The sequence below is a fragment of the Argiope bruennichi genome, chromosome 6, assembly GCF_947563725.1.
Source record: "Argiope bruennichi chromosome 6, qqArgBrue1.1, whole genome shotgun sequence".
In the NCBI taxonomy this organism is placed as follows: Eukaryota; Metazoa; Arthropoda; class Arachnida; order Araneae; family Araneidae; genus Argiope; species Argiope bruennichi.
This window is the reverse complement of record NC_079156.1, coordinates 61788145-61806561: the sequence shown is the minus strand read 5'-3', so window position 1 is coordinate 61806561 and position 18417 is coordinate 61788145. Positions and strand designations below refer to the sequence as shown.

The window sequence follows — 18417 nt, the reverse complement described above, 5'->3', positions numbered from 1 at the left end:
AAGATCGATATTCCTGTTCCTTTTGTTTTTATTCAACAAAATTTGAAATGGAATTTCAAAATCATATACAAACACATACTACTGCAGGAAAATTATATACTTGCAAAGTATGCAACAAAAGCTTTAATTTAAAAGGAAATCTCAAGATACATGAGAAGATTCACACAGGTGAACGTCCATTTGAATGTAATGTTTGTAACAAAAGATTCACTCATAAACATGTTCTGAAACGCCACTTTATGTTACACATGTAGTATTTGTTATTTTAAGGGTTTTTTTTAAAAATAACTATAAACTTATGAATCCTGACATTATAATTACATAAAATATATTTTTAACTTTAATTAAGAAAGAAGTGAGTATTTAATTTATAAAACAAGGTATCCATTTCATATCATCAAAGTGCTGTGTTCATTTGATCAGTCATAATGGTGTATTTTTATTTAATTCATGTATCCCATTGTATTTAATTATCAAATTTTTAATTATAAAGTTTCATTTAGTTTCAATGCATGTGTGAGAGCTTTTAAAACATTCTTCAAAATTACATTCAAGCATTTATGGTGTTATAAATATTTTTTGTGTGTGTGCATTTAAATTTAGAAAAAATTGCCTAATTGCGAAAATATTAACTTTTTGAGTGTAATTTGAATTTATGTCTATAGTGAATGACAAAATGTTATAGAAAGGATAATACTTTTTGACTATTTTATTGAATCAATACTTTAAAAGCTTTAAAAACATTTTTTTTTCAAAAAGAAAAATATTGAGACTTTATAAAAGTTTTAAATCAATAAGGTTGCAGATAATGATGGATTATTATCTCTTTTTAAAATTCTTGTTGAGAATTGTAAAAAGTTATTTTCATAAATTTTATGTAGCTTTCTAGTTAGATGCTTGTTTATAACATCATATGAATTGAATTTATATGATTGTTTAAGTTCAATAAATTTATTGTACTTTTCTATCAGTGAGGATCGAATGTATCTTTACACATATTTTTAAACAAATTTTTAAGAATATGTATGATTTTTGTACTGTGAGTATTATATGTTCTATTTTGTTTATAATTTAATAATTCAGATTATTAACTATTATAATCATCCTTTTTGTGGGTAAAGAGTTTTATTCTTCCAATTGTATTAGAATAATAGTATTATAATCTCAGAGGAGCATTAATCTAATATAAGAATCAATCGCAATTTTGTCTAAATGTTAATTCGTGAATATGCTGTTAGATTGCTGTACAGTATTATTTATCTTAAATAAGTTTATTCAATTGCTTTTATTTACTTGACTTGTTTTATGTTTGTTACATTCTAATTTTGTAATTATTCATGTATCATCAGAGTTCAGAAATCATCAAAACTTAATTTTTGAATAATTTAATTTTTATTTTACAGCTGTGAAATATTAATCTTAATGAAGACCTGATGGTAAATCTGAGAAAAATTCTTTTCAAGATTTCATAATATTTATAATAACCTATTTTTAATGATAGACTTAAAGATTGAAAATTATTAAAATAAAATAATCATCTTTTTAGAACACTTATAAAAGTGCTTTTTAAAAATATGGTAATAAATATTTTTAATAAATCAAAAATTATTAAAATAAAATTTATCTTGAATATTTAATAGCTGTTCTTTTTAAAGAAAGTACATTAATATTTATATGTACAATTTAATCTTTTATAATTGAAGACTAAAATGAAGTAATATTGGTAATTAAATCCATATTTCTCATTGATGTATTAAACTTAAGCTGTAAATAGTTAATAAAATTAATTCCAAAGTATAATTTTGGAATAATTTAAAATGGTGTTTTAAGTGTGCTGAAAATCAGTATGATTAACAAATAATAACAATTGATAATAATATCTAAAATCTTGATAAAAAATGGTTATTGTTATGTAGATACTTTATATTGTGTTTTTTGGATGAAAAATTTATCAAATCTTAATTATTTAAGTTTATTTTATTTACCCTTTGGATAGTTGATTTCTAGGCATTTTATCTGTCTTTATTTCTATGCCATAATTATTTTTTTTCGTTTGTGTGTGTGTGTGTGTATTTTCTTTATTACTAAATGCATATATTTAATGGTCAGCTCAATTTTGGGGAACTTTTATTTCATTTTACCTAAATTTAGGATCCAAATAAAATCATTTCTTTTTTATCATAAACATGTTTAATAGTATACCCTCTACCCATACTTAAATGAAGTTTGAATTTCATCATCTTCATTTTATTTGATTATTAAGTAAGAAAGGATTATGCTCTTTGTACTTATTGCTATGCATTTTTGAGATAAAAATATTAAATTTTGTTGTGCTTATATCTCACATATTTGACTAGTTAAATTATAATTAAGTTATTTGACTAGTTGTTAATAATTAAGATTTCAGTGTGGGGATTGGTATAATATAGTTTCCTTTGATAACTCTCCCTTTAATTATAATGTCATTTTATTAGAAATATTTTATATGTATTTTTTAGTGCTCCTGCAAATAATTGTTAAATTATTTAATCTCTTTGCTGGTTGATTTTTAGTAACCTTTATTTCTTATGTTTAATCTAATATAAAAATTGTTCTGTGTATTCATATAAATTATTTGAAAACTAAAATTATAATTTATTTTTGATAGAGTAGTACTTTTTATTCTTCAGAACTTTTTCATCACAATTTTTAGTTAATTTCAACTATTTTTTTTATTAATATCCACAATGAAAATTGAAGCTTAAAAAGAAGGTTCTGTCTAGATTTTTAAAACCTATAACTGTGATTACAGTGGGTCTGAACTAATTTGTGACTTTTTAATTATCGGAATTTTTTTCTAGCCATATTTCCTATTTAGCATACTGTTCATAAGTTCCTGTTTTGTTTAATATTTTTATGCCATCAATTTTGAATTATTCTTCTGCTGTTAAATATTATATCATTTATATTTTACATAATCTCAAAAGTTTTTATAAACCATTTTGACAAGTACTTCTTTAGAAATTAGTAATAAAGTCATTCATGTCACAAATTAAATTGTTAGCAGTATACAGAAATTCTACAAAATATAATAAAGCAATATATTAAGATAAGTGCATATCAAATGCAGTACTAAGGATCTTTTTCTATTTCAAATAATATAAAATCTACTTGTACATAAAATAACTTTCATGCTCTTTGTAATTTGGTACTCTTCATGAATAAAGTTAATGACTTCATCTAATCTTTATCTTTTCCTTATAAATGATAAATCATGAAAATTTATTCTCATTAGATTGTACATTTGATTTGAAGTACATGATAAATTATTTAATTTAATTATTTGTGCTTTTAGAAATTAATTTATATTTTCATTGCAGTGTATCATATGAATGGTGAAAGCCAGCATTACATTTTGATAAATTTTATCGTTATTATTTATGGACTAGCAACTTTTGGCAACTAGCTGGTTTGCTGAGAATTTTTGTTTTGTTTACTTACAATTAAATTTTATATACATAGCTTAATATTTATGATTCCCTCAATAAGTCTTTTAAGCATTAAAATGTGGTAGAAATTAAAGTCTTGTTAGTTAATAAACCAACATATGGGCTATTCATTATGTATATGAACTAATCTAATTGAATCTAGTCTCTTGGTTTCATAGTGTTTAAAAACTTAATTATACAGTTCATCTATCTTTTAACTTTTGTGGTATTGTAATTTCACTATCTGATTTCGCGTGCAAACTGCACAAATATTAAATAGAATCCTCTTCTTTTGCTTTCAACAATGGGGAAAAAAAATCTCATGATTAAATGTTTGATGAAGCAACCAAAGTGGTTTAAATTTCAGAGATACTGTTTGAAATTAGACAAAAAAAAATTAGCAAATTTCTAAATTTCAAGAAAAATTGAAAATATTATTAAATTGATATTAATAAATAATACCAATTATTAAAATGGTATTATTAAAATAATTATTTTATTTTTTAAATGATATAAAAATAATGTGTGTACTATAACATTATCTGCAGTTGCTAGGGATAAACATGAAATTTTACTTAATTTTTAATTAAAATTTTGGGAAAAATTGCTCTGGGATACACATTTTTCTGTTCTAAAATATATCAGTGCCAATTTTGGTAGCTTTAAGCCTAATGTTTTGTCTGTACACACACATTCTCTTTTATAATTGGAAGAGATACAAAATACTGAAGCAGAGGACAAGCTTTATTCAGAGTGGCAATAGAAAAAAGTTTGTATGATGCATGATATTTGAAATGACTGGTAGTATTAATCATTCAAATGCATGTTTTCTATTTGCATGCTTATGTAGATTTATACTTCTTTCCCAAGTTCTTCATATCTGAATTAATAGAGATACAAAATAGTGAAGAGAGGGCAAATTTTATTCAGAGTGGCAAAGAAAAAAAGTGACACTTGAAATGACAGGTAGTATTTAAGTCTCTTTAGTTTTAATTAAATTTTTTTTTCATGTGCTTCCAAATAATTTTAACAGCTACAAATTTCCACATACTTAGTTCTTTCGTTTTTGTTTTTTTTTCCCATAAAAAATTATGAAAGTGATTTAATTTCTTTACTGTAAAAAAGTTTAATTGTACTTATTAGCAGAATGTCTTATTATCTATTAGTTGTTATTACTATATTAAAATTGTATGATATTTATTAAAAAATAATTGATGTGAGTAAAATATATTACATATCTAATTATTCAAATTATTTAGAAGCATTTTGATTATTTTTGGGTTATTTTTTAGAAACATTTTAAGCAAACATAAATTTTCATTTATGATATATTTATTAGACTGCTTTATTAGATTTTATACATTTCCACAAAACTTATGTCAGTTTTCTTTATCATAAATGGAAATAAAATGTACTGAAAGCGAAGCATTGTCATTTATTTTAATTCTGATCTTCCATGGTGATACATACCTTATTATTATTATTATTATGCCCTTTTATACCAATGTTCAAATGTTCTAATACAAACTTTAAAGATATTGTTTCTTTTCTATGTATATCTAAAAGATGGATTTTATATAATACAGTGGGACCTTACCTAATGAGTATAATTTATGTTCAATCTTACTCATTATGCATAACAATTTTTTTCCATAGAAATCTATGTAAAATAGGGCCATATATTCCATTCCAAAAAGAAAATACTTAAACAAATTTATAATAATAAAATTTATTATTTATAATTCATGCCTTTTTATAAAAAGATATTTGTTTTTGACTTATGCTTCAAAATTGGATGAAAATAACACACAGCATTATCATTAAATGAATATGTAGTGCACATAAGTATTGCCTTATTAGGGTGATGCAGCTCAATGTGTGATACAGTAATTTCCCAAGCTTTCAGCATCTTTATTTCACTAGAAAATTATTGTTGTGTTCAGTCTATTATTCCTTTCTCTCCTGAACAAATCAACTCTGCAGATGTTTGCTTTTGACACAGAAGGCAGCCCCATATATTCCTCAGTATTTCTGGATTTATTTTTCTACCAGCTCAGTGGTGTCATTATTATCAACACTAGTCCCATAGTTTGGCCACAGACACAATGTCATTGATTAAAGTTCCACAGACAACAGTGTTATGGAAGAGGTTTGAACCAAAACCTCTTCCATGTAGATATAAAGATATAGAGAGATAAGATATAAAGAATTTTCCTCAAACAAGTGCTCAACACAAACTGATGCAGACCAATTCTACTTGCGACATCAATTCATCCTTTTGCCATCCGTTCTGGGAAACGTCTTTCATTAAGGGAGGTTTTTGCATTTTAGTTTACTTATTATGAGAGGTAATCCTTAAATAAATTTGATTGTGTGTATACATATACAATCAAATATATTCCTTTAAAGATGTGTGTGTGATATTATTATTGTTGTTATGTATATAACCATAGTGCCAGTTAAGTTTCATGTATTCATTTTTTCTAAAATTTCTACTTGGTTATATCTGTAACAATTAAAAAAATTTCTGATTGAGAAAGAATAACTATCTTAATTTGTTTCATTTTAATAATAATTTCCCATATAATTTTGATTCTATTTTTTTTACTCCCCACAGCATTTATTAATAGTTTTTTCCCCTTCTTGGACATAGGTTTTGAATGCATTACACAGGTGAATTCTGATGTCAAGAAGAATACATTTTTCTGCTCCATCTGTACATATTCCACTTCGTTTAAGCCTAATATGAAAAGGCATATTCGAATTCATTCAGGTTGCCGTCCTTTTGTTTGTAGTGTTTGTCAGAGTGAATTCAATACTAAAGATAATCTTAAAGTTCATTTTAGGATACATACTGGTGAACTTCCTTTTAAGTGTCCTGTTTGTGTTAAAAAATTCCGAACTAAACAAGCGATGATAAGGCATTTTACTCTTCATACCAGAAGTTAATAAAAAATTAATATTGTAAAAGATTTTGTATATCGTAATAAATAGAATTTTAACTTATAAGAATTTGTAAAGATAAAATTTCAAAATGTCATTTCCCCTCCCCTCAATTTGTTTATTTGTCCATGAATTTAAAGCTTTTGGTAAGCTGAAAATCAGCATAGCTTGAAACATAATTGCTGCCACTTATGAAATAAATTTTTAATGACTTTTCTTGTGACAATAAAGCTGGAATTACTTCAATCTGCCTTATATATAGATCAGAAAAATTATTCCACCTATCATTGCTTTCCATAAAAAATAAATTCTGTCAATATTATTTTTCTTCTATGCGAAACTTAATGTAAAATAGTTTAAATAGTACTATTTAATTAAGAATAAATTTATATGCTTCATTCGTGTATTAAAAATTTAAGATTTTATTTATGAATTCTCTTTTTTTGTTTACTGTTCAGTCTTACTTTGTACCTTAGGCTTCAAAATTCAAAACACAGTATAAAAGACAAATTTCAAATTAGCTTTCTCATGTATAAAATGAATTGAATTCTTATTTGTGAAAAATGTTGTTGAAATGATGATCACATTGTTATGTAATTGTGTTATATTACTATTCTGAGAAGTTGTAATTAGGAATGCATGATACGAACCTTTATATTTTCATTTTAGAAGATAGTCGAAGTGTGAAATGCAGCATCAGTGCATGATAGTTTAAATTTCTTATTCAAGCCTTATGTTTTGGGCACAAAATTGATTTTTTAAATGTTACTTGAAATGGTTCGTGCAATCATTTATAGCTTATGAATGGAAACTTTTAAAAAATTATATGAGCTGTAGGATTAGAAATTTATTATATATAGCATACAAAAATGTCAAGTTTATTAAAAGTTTTGTATTATTGTATTTATTTATATTAATTTTATGTTATTCTGTTCTGTATTATTTTATTCATTTATATTAATTATGTGTTATTCTGTACTGTATTATTTTATTTTTATTAATATGCAATAGAAAAAAATACTTGCTTAAAAATATGAGAAAATAATATACTACTTTATTTTGTAGAATTCCTAAAGAATTTTTTTCTTTTTAATTCTGACCTCAAATTCATTTGATTTGAGCACCATAGTAAATATATAATAAGAGGTAGTTTTTTACATAAATATTTGCATTAAATAATAAATATGCTCTATATATCAAAAACATTTTTAGTAAATAATCTTAAACTGTTTTTAGTATTAAGGATTTCTCAGTCATTATATATGCTCCCAATTTAGCTTTCGACCAAGTGCATAAGTTCTCAACTGTTTAGCATAAATCGATTAAAATCAGCACAATTAATCTATAGCAAAATTTTCTCAGCTTCAATTGGAATTCTCCCATTGTGCATATCAGAGTTTAGTATTAGTTTTGCGAGTCAAAAGCAAATATTTGATCCTAAAAGCAATTCTTGCCTTTGTTCTTTCTGTATTTAAGCCATAAAACAATTCTGTTTAAAGAAAAATTATCCGGTATGATTGAAATTTCATTATAAAAAAATAGACAAAAATAGATATATAAGCCATTTAAATAACTAGATAATTTGTCTCTTAAACAGAAACTAATTTCATCAAAGCAAAGTTGCAATTTAAATTTACAATGAATGAATTGAAGCAAAAATGAAGTATGAACTTATAATGATTTACAAAGAAGCATGCAAAACCAGAGGTATAAACATGTAATCTCTTCCATGTTGGTTTATATGTATTTCATACTTCTTAAATAAATAGAATTATAAAAGAGTAAATAAATTTATAGCATATGACCTTCACAACTCAACGAAAATAATCAGGAAATAAAGGAATTAATTTATTTTTATCAGGTAATAAAAAAATCCGGATAGCCATAATTTATTGGAAATATAATAGAGTTTCATTAAATTTGTATGTTTTTAATTAGAACCCTTTCTTTGGCCCATTGCATTTTCTATTAACATAATGATATATTATTTCATAACATAATGATATTCCTTGAATAATTTGATCTGTAATTCAATTTCTTGGTTAATTCAAAATAACAATTCTCTATAAAAAACTAAAATATGGATTTCTATAAATTTTGGTTGAATGGAAGAATTTGTAAAACATATTTTTCTAAATTCAAATATATGTATTGAAAGTAGCAAATTGGTGTTATATAATTTCGTGAATATTAATTTTTCAGCTTATTATTTCAAAATAACTATCTAAACATAATTTCTATTTTGAAAGCATTGAAAACATAACAAATAAATGTTTTGAATTCCATTTGAATCATATATAATATATTTTGAAATATATATTATAGTTTAAAATTGGCATTTCCGTATATATGTCAGACATCATTTTTACCTATTGAAGTGCATATTTATAATATCTATCAGAGTTTTTTTTCTATATTTCCTATTACTATAAAAACTTTGTTATATAATTTATCAAAATTTTCTTAAATAAAATTTTCTGGTAATAAATTTTTATATTTACCAATAGTTCACGTTATTATTTTTATTTTTTTTAGTCAGAAACATCATTTTATCTATTTTTTCCAACAAATGATTTCATAATATTATTCAATAATATGTAATATTATACAATGCTGAATATATCTTTGTGCTCTTGAAAGTGAAATGAAAATACTCCTTATGTTGTAACTAAGATTCCTTAAAATATATTTCTTGCATCTATTTTCTCTCTTTTAATGCTGTTAAAATATTTTGTAAAATTGTATTGCCACAATTCTTTAGTAAAAACATTAAGAAATAGATTTTGTTATATTTCCTGCAAATATTAACAAAAGTAAAATATTTTTTGCTGTTTCTGAAGAAGAAGAATGGTTTAACATTTGTAATTTGTTTTTCAGGATTTTTTATATGATATTCTGAAGATAGGATTAATTTTCATTTTCAAAACATTTTTATACCATTGTCTATATTATGAATACATCAATTCATTTAGATGTTATATGAAAATTCATCTATATACTTATACCAAAAAGTGCCCTTACAAGTGCCTAGTGTGCAAATAAATGTTCATAATTAAAGAGAACTTAAAAGTTCACTTGAGAATTCATTTTGTTGAATGTTCTTGCAACTGTTGAGTGTGAAAGATGTTCTGTATGAAACAGAATCTTAAGGCTCACATGAGAATTCACACTAGAGAAAATAGAGTGTTTGTAATATAAGCTTTGTACAAAAGGTAACTGTAAATAGAACTTTACAGTACTTATTTATAAGCCTACTTAAAATAGTTATTTTCATTATTAGAGCAGTTATTGGTATTTTTACTGATTTTGAAGTATATGCTTTTTCTTCGTGTCTATAAATTTAATAGAAAATAAAAAGAAGATGGCATCAGCAAAAAAGAAAAAGAAACCATTTAAGTTTTCCTAATGCAAATCATTATTTTATAAATTCTGTAAACTACCACACAAGTTTTTTTATTTTTGATATTTACATCCTGTACCAGTTCTTTATTAATAAATTTTCTTAGATTCCATTTAAAATGTCATTCAGATTTCAAATTAACAACTCTTCAACTTTACATTCTCAAATTATATAAATGAAGCATTAAATCAATCAATCAGTGCAAACTATTTATGTTTCAATCTTGTCATTCTTTATGAGAAGTATTTGTTGTGCTTACTGTATAATTTACTCAAAGAAAAAAGCAATATGAAATTAAATTGATATTAACTGTTTACATCTTTATAATATATTTTGTTATTGTAATAATAAATTATTGTGTGCAACAATATTGAATTATTATTTATTGAATGAATTCAAAATTTGGTCACATGCTTTATTTGATTTACATATCCTCATTAACATTATATAGCATAATTTTATATTGAATTGTATAATATTATATAACTCTGAGTATGATTTGTTTCTGTCTTAAATCCTTAAAAAATATATTCCTTTTATACAAGCTTTTTTTTCTTTTAAAGTTGGGGAAATATTTTCTTAACTAAAACTAACCATAAATGTTTAGTAATATAAAAAAATTCAGATGTTGTTGCTTTTTTTTTTTTTTTTTTGCATTTGTTATTAACAATAATAATAAAACTTTTAAATATTTTTATCCCAAAAATTAATGCTTTCATGTTTTTTTTTTTTATAGGATTTGCAGAATTTTGTGCTGGGGATAAAATTAAGCCTCATTTTCAAGATGGTTTGTATCGCTGTCAGTTTTGTGAGTGCACCAGAGTTTTTAAAAGTGAAATGAAAATTCATCTACGTAAACATACAAAAGAACGTCCTTTTAAATGTACAGTCTGCAATAAAATGTTCTCTATGAAACAGAATCTTAAGACTCACATGAGAATTCATTCTAGAATATGTCATTACAAGTGTAGTATGTAATAAATGGTTTGTCTCAAAAACAAATCTTAAAGCTGATCTGAGAATTCACACTGGGGAAGTGTAGCGTTTGTGTATTTAACTGTAGCATTTATTAAAGGATTGTCTTAAATAGATCTAATTATTGACGGCCTTGTTGACAATGTTGAAATGAAATAAATATTTAAAGAATTTGAGGTTATTTTTCTCCTGGATTTGAAATATAATGCTTTACTTTATTTTCTCAGATAATTTATAAGAAAATTAATTTTAAAAATTAATTTATCTCTATGCCACTGCTTTGTTTTATTGATTAATTGACTACCCATATTCATATTCCATACTTAGCTGAAAAACAGATTATTCTTTTTATTTCATATAAATAATTACTTCAAAAGCTCATTTCAAGTGGTTTAAAATTCTCAAAATAATTGGACATTTTGAAATATTTTTGGATGATGCCAAGGTAGCCAGTAACCCTTATACATAATATGCCAAGATTGTTGCGAACTGAATTTACAGGGGACTGTAAAAATGGACAAATACCATTAAATCTATAAACATGGGATATTTATTTTTGTTTAAAAAGTCATTGTGATTACATCACTATAGACCACTAGCAATACCTGTATGGTTTCTTTCTTTTTTTTATCATTTACTTTGGAAGAACGGAAAAGAACTCAACTGGAAGATAACTATTACTTTCTTTGCCTTATAATATGATTTGTAATTATAATAAATTATTGTATATGATATTGGTAGCGAGTTATTCATTTATTTAGTTTTAAGCTTTGCATCTTATTTGATTTAAATATTATCATTTATGCAAGATGGTGCATGTTTTTATGCCATATTTCGTAATGTTGACTTATTACTAACAGTGCAATTTTTTCTAACTAAAATCCACAAAAATAAGATTGTTTTGTGTATATCGGTGTAATCCCTTTTTAAAACAGTTTGAAATATGAAGTTAAGCTAATTATAAGTATTAAGAAACAACATGAGAAAATATATATGTGACAATTTTATTTAGGATATAATTAAAGAAGTAATACATAAATATATGTATTTAAAACAAGGATTACAGAATTTTGCACTAGCATTTTTAAAATAATTTGTTTTATAGCCCATGTTGTGAATACAATTCATCTAGAACTAATATGAAAATTCATCTTTGCAAATGCTGAAAAAAACATGCTTACGAATGTTTAAAATGTTAATAAATGTTCACATTTAGAGGAAATCTTAGTTTCCTGAGAGCTAATACTAGATAATGTCCTTGTATAGTATTCTGTCTGCAGTAAAACATTCTCATTGAAGTTTCAAAATTCAGGACAGATAATTTTGTTTGAATGTAGCATTTGCAAAGCATTAAAAACTGAAAAATAAGAGATGCGTATAATACTTAATGTACTTAAATATACTTGAAACAGATTTAATTGTATCCATATTTAAAGTACTTATTAGTTTCTTTTATTGTATTCAAAGCAAATTGGTTTTTCTTTTCTCAGATAGATTATTTAATTTTAAAATAAAAGATGGCATGAAAATATTCAATAATAGTATTTGGATTTTATTATATAATTATTCATTATAATAATTTATTGTGCTACAATTGTGGAATTATTCCTTCAATTTTAATGCAACCTTATTTGATAAGATGGAGCATATTATTATATAGCATTCTATAATGTGTTATTGTGCTTAAAAAAAATGTGTAAAAAAATATTTTCTTCCATATAATTTTTCTCACTTTTAAAACCGCTTGAAACATTTTGTTAAATAAACATACTACTATTGTTCATTAACAACATTACAAAATATATTTTGTTACTTGGTGAGCTGTCTTAAGTAAAACGTGTAAAATAAATATTTCCATACTGGTTATATATATATAATATTTGAACAGTAGTTCAAACATTCTCTTTCAAAAGTTATCTTTCTTTCTCAAATATTTTCTTTCCTGCAATTGTTTGAATAACTTTGTAAAACTATACAATTCTGTAATTATAGCATTCAAAATTTATTTATTTCATCTTTTGCTTTTACAAATGATAATAATAATAAGTATGAGGTTTTTTTCCCTATATTATATACTTTTAAATTTATTTTACAGGAATTTTAAAAGTACTTATTCTGGATGAAATTAAACTCCATTTTGAAGATGGTTTATATCATTGTTCTTATTGTGAATATACCAGCCCACTGAAAACTGAAGTGAAAGCTCATCTATGTAAACATACAGCCGAGCATCCTTACAAATGTTTAGTGTGCAGTAAAGTATTCACAAATGAAGACAATTTTAAGATTCACATGAGAATTCATTCTGCAGAACATTCTTACAAATGTTTAGTGTGCAATAATGTATTCACAATTGAAGAAGATCTTAAGGTTCACATGAGAATTCATACTACAGAACGTTCTTACAAATGTTTAGTGTGCAATAAAGTATTCACAATTGAAGAAGATCGTAAGGTTCACATGAGAATTCATACTGCAGAATGTTCTTACAAATGTTTACTGTGCAGTAAAGCATTCGCAATTGAAGAAGATCTTAAGGTTCACATGAGAATTCATACTGTAGAACATTCTTACAAATGTTTAGTGTGCAGTAATGTATTCACAATTGAAGAAGATCTGAAAGCTCACATGAGAATTCATACTACAGAACGTTCTTACAAATGTTTAGTGTGCAGTAAAGTATTCACAATTGAAGAAGATCGTAAGGTTCACATGAGAATTCATACTGCAGAACATTCTTACAAATGTGTAGTGTGCAGTAATGTATTCACAGTTGAAGAAGATCTTAAGGTTCACATGAGAATTCATACTGCAGAACATTCTTACAAATGTTTAGTGTGCAGTAATGTATTCACAGTTGAAGAAGATCTTAAGGTTCACATGAGAATTCATACTGGAGAATGTTCTTACAAATGTTTAGTGTGCAGTAATGTATTCACATTTGAAGAAGATCTTAAAGCTCACATGAGAATTCATACTGGTAAACGTTCTTACAACTGTTTAGTGTGCAGTAAAGTATTCACAGTTGCAAAAGATCTTAAAGTTCACATGAGAATTCATACTGGAAAACGTTCTTACAAATGTTCAGTGTGCAGTAAAATATTCAAAGTTGAAGAAAATCTTAAGGTTCACATGAGAATTCATTCTGAAGAACGTATTTACAAATGTTTAGTGTGCAATAAACCATGGGCATCAAAAACAGATCTTAAAGTTCACATGCAAATGCACGCTGATGAACGCCCTTTTAAATGCACCATTTGTGATATGAACTTTGGTCAAAAGTCGGCATTGAAAAAACATTACAATACTCATTTGGAAACGTACTTGGAGAAGAAAAATGAAATATCTTTTTAAAGCATTTAAAGATATTTTTTACTGTATTTGATATATAATACTTTACTATAACAGATGATTAATAAGAATAAATTTAATAATAAAAAATTAAGTTATCCTTTCACTATAGAATTGTTCTCTGAATATATCTAGTGGTCATGATCCAATTTAAAACAAATTATTCTTGTTTTTTTTTCTCAAAATTCCAAAATAAAATATTCTTGAGATTTCAATTTCTTTTTATTTCATATTGAAAATATCATTTAATTACTTTAAAATTTCATTTCTAATTATTGAAAGTTATTTTGTCAAAATGATGGACTGCTTTGAGAGATTAAATGTATAAACTAAATATTTACCTGTGTTTAAAGCTTCATTGAGACAAATGAAGTTTTTAAGACATCAGAAATACCTCCGTGGGTTTCTTACTATCTGTTTTGGAGGAAAGAATTGAAAATTTGCTGTTACAATTAGTTTCTTTGCTTTATTATATGTTTTGTCACTAAAATAATCAATTATTGTGTATGATTAGTTTTGTACTTTATTTGTTGTATGATTTTAGCTTTGTGCAAGACGATCGGATATTTTGTAATATTGAATAAATTTATCTACCATTACAGTGTGATCTATTTAAAATCCATATAAATAAAATTGTTTGTTCTATACCAATTTAATTTCTTTCTGAAACACTTTAAAATATTTTGTAAAACCAAGTTGGATATAGATGTTAATTTACAATATGAGAAAAAATATTTTTGCAACTTTTTTTAATTATATTGCCCTGCTTTAATACATGTAAATTAGGACTTGCAAAATCTTGTTCTGAAGATGAATTAAATTCTCTTTCTAAATATTTTGTCTGGTTATCTTTATTATGAATGCAACTCATCTAAACATTATACAAAATGTGCATTGTTTAATGTGTGAATACACAATGTTTAATGTGCAAATAAGTATTCACAGTTAGATATAATTTTAAAACTCATCTGAGAATTAAGCTACTGGAGGATATCCTTTTAAGTATACTGCCTGCAATAAAATATTCCCATTGAAACAGAAACATTTTTCATGGAAAGCAAATCTTAAAACTCACATGAGACTTCATAATCTTATAAATGTTTAGAATACAGTGAATCTTTTTTACATAAAAAGAAAATATGATACACATGAGAATTCATAACAGATAATGTCCTTAAGAATGCAACAATTTTACTAATGTCTATTTTCAAAAGATAGAATTAAATGAACATCACTGACTCTCCCACAATTTTTTTTTTTTAATGCAATTATTGTGTTTGTTTTTTTAATGTGTGGGACGTGTGTTGTGTGGTTTTGTTACATGTCTTATATATTAAAATAAATAATACAAAGAGAGTGATAAATTTTAAAAATCAAATACAGTTGATTTATTTCTCACAATATTTTATTAGTTTCTAAATTTGTGAAAATTATTTCTATTAGAAACTTCTTGGCGAATGCTTTTTTAGAACCATCAAAAGAGACTTCTGTGCTTTAAAATAAGATATGATCTTAAAAAGTACAGTAACATTTTGATTTTTATTTTATAATGTTCTTTGTAATTGTAGTAATAAATTTTTTTATGTGTCACAATTATTGAGTTGACATTCATTGAGTGCATTTTCAATTTTGGTTATACCTTTTTTTTTTTTATCATGTTGTATGATACTGTATATATTTCAGTGCTATTGAATATGATCTGTTCTGTATTTAAAATCACTTACTCTTCAAACCAGTTTTCTCTTTTTCTGAAACTGTCAATGTTCTTTAACATTAAATTCTTCTAGTGTTTAGTTAATATTGAAGGAAAATGGATTTTATAGCATCTTCTAATTTTTTACTCATCAGTAATAGTAAAAGTAAAAGCTTTTTTTAAATTTATTTTTGCAGGAACTCATAAGAAAGGTCGTCAATTCGAGCATGAGAAAGTACATCCTTACAAGTGTATAGTATGTGGCAAAGCATTCACACGTAGTGATAATCTTAAGGTTCATCATAGAATTCATACTGGGGAACGACCTTTTAAATGCTACATTTGCAGGAAGGAATTCACACAAAAAGTTACTTTAAGTAGACATTTCTTTACTCATTCATTGAAACTTAATAAAATATAATTATTGGTGTATTTCCTTATTGTGTGTATAAATTATGCTACTTGGTTTTGATCAATATGTCTCATATGATCATTAAAAAAAATTATACATAGAAAACAAATCTGCTTTCCCCCTCTTTTTCTTTCCCATCATTTTTTTACATGGATATTTTCTTTAATCTATAAATTAGAGAAAGCTGTTTCAGTTTGGAACTTTTTATGATTCCTTGCTCTTTTACAAAATTGTTCCAATGTTTGTTTTGCCACATTTATTTGCAATTAAATATGAAATGTATTTTTTTCTTTTTTACTGTGCATTGTGATGTAATAAAAGGAAATTTCAAAAATAATATCCATTTTGTAAATTTTTGTATAATTTCAAATTATATAAAATTTTTATTTATATTTTTTTAACCTATTCTAAATATCTGTTTTCAATTTGAAGGTTTTGCCATTAGTAAAATCCTGTATTTTTCTAAATAGTTCCATGGTTTTAAGGAATTGGCAGACTATGATTCTAGTTAGCCAGTTCTCAAAATCATAAAAAGGCAATACTTCATCCTTCTTAAACCTGCTTTATAAAGCTTTAGGTATAAAATATAATTTGTTTTTTTTTTCTTTCGTTGTTTGTTAAATTTATTGTCTTTATTAAATTTATCATAAATCAATTTTAAAAAGTCCAGAAGAAAGTTATACGTAGAAAAAAAAAAGATATTTTATTTTCTTTTTTTCTACCGTCACTAAGATGTTTTCTTTAATCTACACTATCTTCCAATATGTATTTGGACACCCATGCAAATCAGGATACCTGCGGTCCTCATCTACGTCATGCCTTCTATAACTAAATATCGTTTAGGAAACATCACTGGCATAAGTCGCATGCAAAATGCCACGAAATGCAGAGCTGTCTGACTTCGAGAAAGTCGTAATTATCGGTTATTATAGAAATGGCCGATCCTCAATGAACATATCTAGTGAAGTAGATATACCAGAATTGACAGTGGCTTTTGTGATTAGAAAGTGGAAGGTGAGTAATGTGCTTCGACACGGCAAATCCACGAAACTAAGAAATAGAGACAGACGAGTGCTGTCCTAAGAAATTCGCAAAAATTGCACCAAACCGATGGCCCACATACTCCAGAAGTTCCAATAAGCATCCGGGATTGTTGTTTCGGTAAATACCATCCCACAAGGAAGCACATTTGCGTGGTTCCCATGGTCGTATTGCGGCCCCTAAGCCTCAGATTACAAAATCCAACCCCGCTGCTTGGTTGAGGTGATGTAAGGCATGTCGAAACTGGACCGTACATGAGTGGAAATGGGTTTTTTGGAGTGATGAATCAAGGTTCAATCTCTATCAGTCAGATGGCAGAATCTGGGTTTGGCGTATGCATGGAGAAGGCCTTTTTTCAAAATGCAATGTGCCTGCAGTGAAGTTTGACGGTGTTGGAATTATTGTCTGGGGATGTTTCACGTGATGTAGACTGACCCATGATCCCAATTCATGGTAAGCTCAACTCCGACTCCACTATTCTAGACAGCAATGTGCTTCCTACACTATGGCAATTTTACGGATTGGACCATTGTTATTTCCAGGATGACAATGCCATTTGTCAGTAGGTCCACCATGGATTGATATGACGACATATGGAATGTACCTACTGGATTTTCCTATCCAGACTTGAATCCTACAGAAAACTTCTGGGACGAGTTGGATCGCCGAATTAAGGAGTGCAGCAACCATCCAAAATTGGTGAAAGAACTTGTGTGTCTTCTCCAAGCCGAGGAGAAGAAAATACCACTGCCCACCATCCAAACACTTGTGAAAAGCATGCCCCAGAGGTTTAAGGCTTAACTGCCCCTAGCTATTACCAATTACTGAATATAAATAAATTGTGTTTATCTTTTTTATCACAGTTATCCAATTACTTATTGGTAGATAGTGTATTAATTAAAGAAAACTTTGTGTGTCACTTTATTATAGACTTAAGTGACTCTTCTGCTTAGTTTATGACATTTACTTATTACGAAATATGAGATAAAAATGTACTATACATTTTTTTAGTAGATTAAGCCGATGTTTGCTATGTCAAATAAAAAAAATTAGAAAATTATTGAAAATGTTCAAAGTAATTTTGTGCAATAATATTTTCTTGAGATATTGCGGAAAAATCTAACTTAATTTTTAT

General features: G+C 25.9%; 1 protein-coding gene across 1 annotated transcript; it reads left to right on the top strand.

The window, feature by feature from the left end:
* The first annotated feature begins 13077 nt into the window (after window positions 1–13077).
* Window positions 13078–18083, top strand: LOC129971755 (zinc finger protein 271-like). Its single transcript, XM_056085730.1, has 3 exons — window positions 13078–14059; window positions 16027–16206; window positions 17908–18083. The coding sequence occupies exons 1-3, from the start codon at window positions 13078–13080 to the stop codon at window positions 18081–18083; spliced, it is 1338 nt and encodes a 445-aa protein (XP_055941705.1).
* Window positions 18084–18417: the final 334 nt, after the last annotated feature.

Bases quoted from the DNA above. Each gene is read 5' to 3' on its own strand.
- LOC129971755 (XM_056085730.1), top strand. From the start codon at position 13,078: ATGAGAATTCATTCTGCAGAACATTCTTACAAATGTTTAGTGTGCAAT. The intron at 14,060-16,026 runs GTCAAAAGTCGG...TTATTTTTGCAG, and splicing joins CATTTGTGATATGAACTTTG to GAACTCATAAGAAAGGTCGT. The intron at 16,207-17,907 runs GTAGACATTTCT...TTTCCTATCCAG, and splicing joins CACACAAAAAGTTACTTTAA to ACTTGAATCCTACAGAAAAC.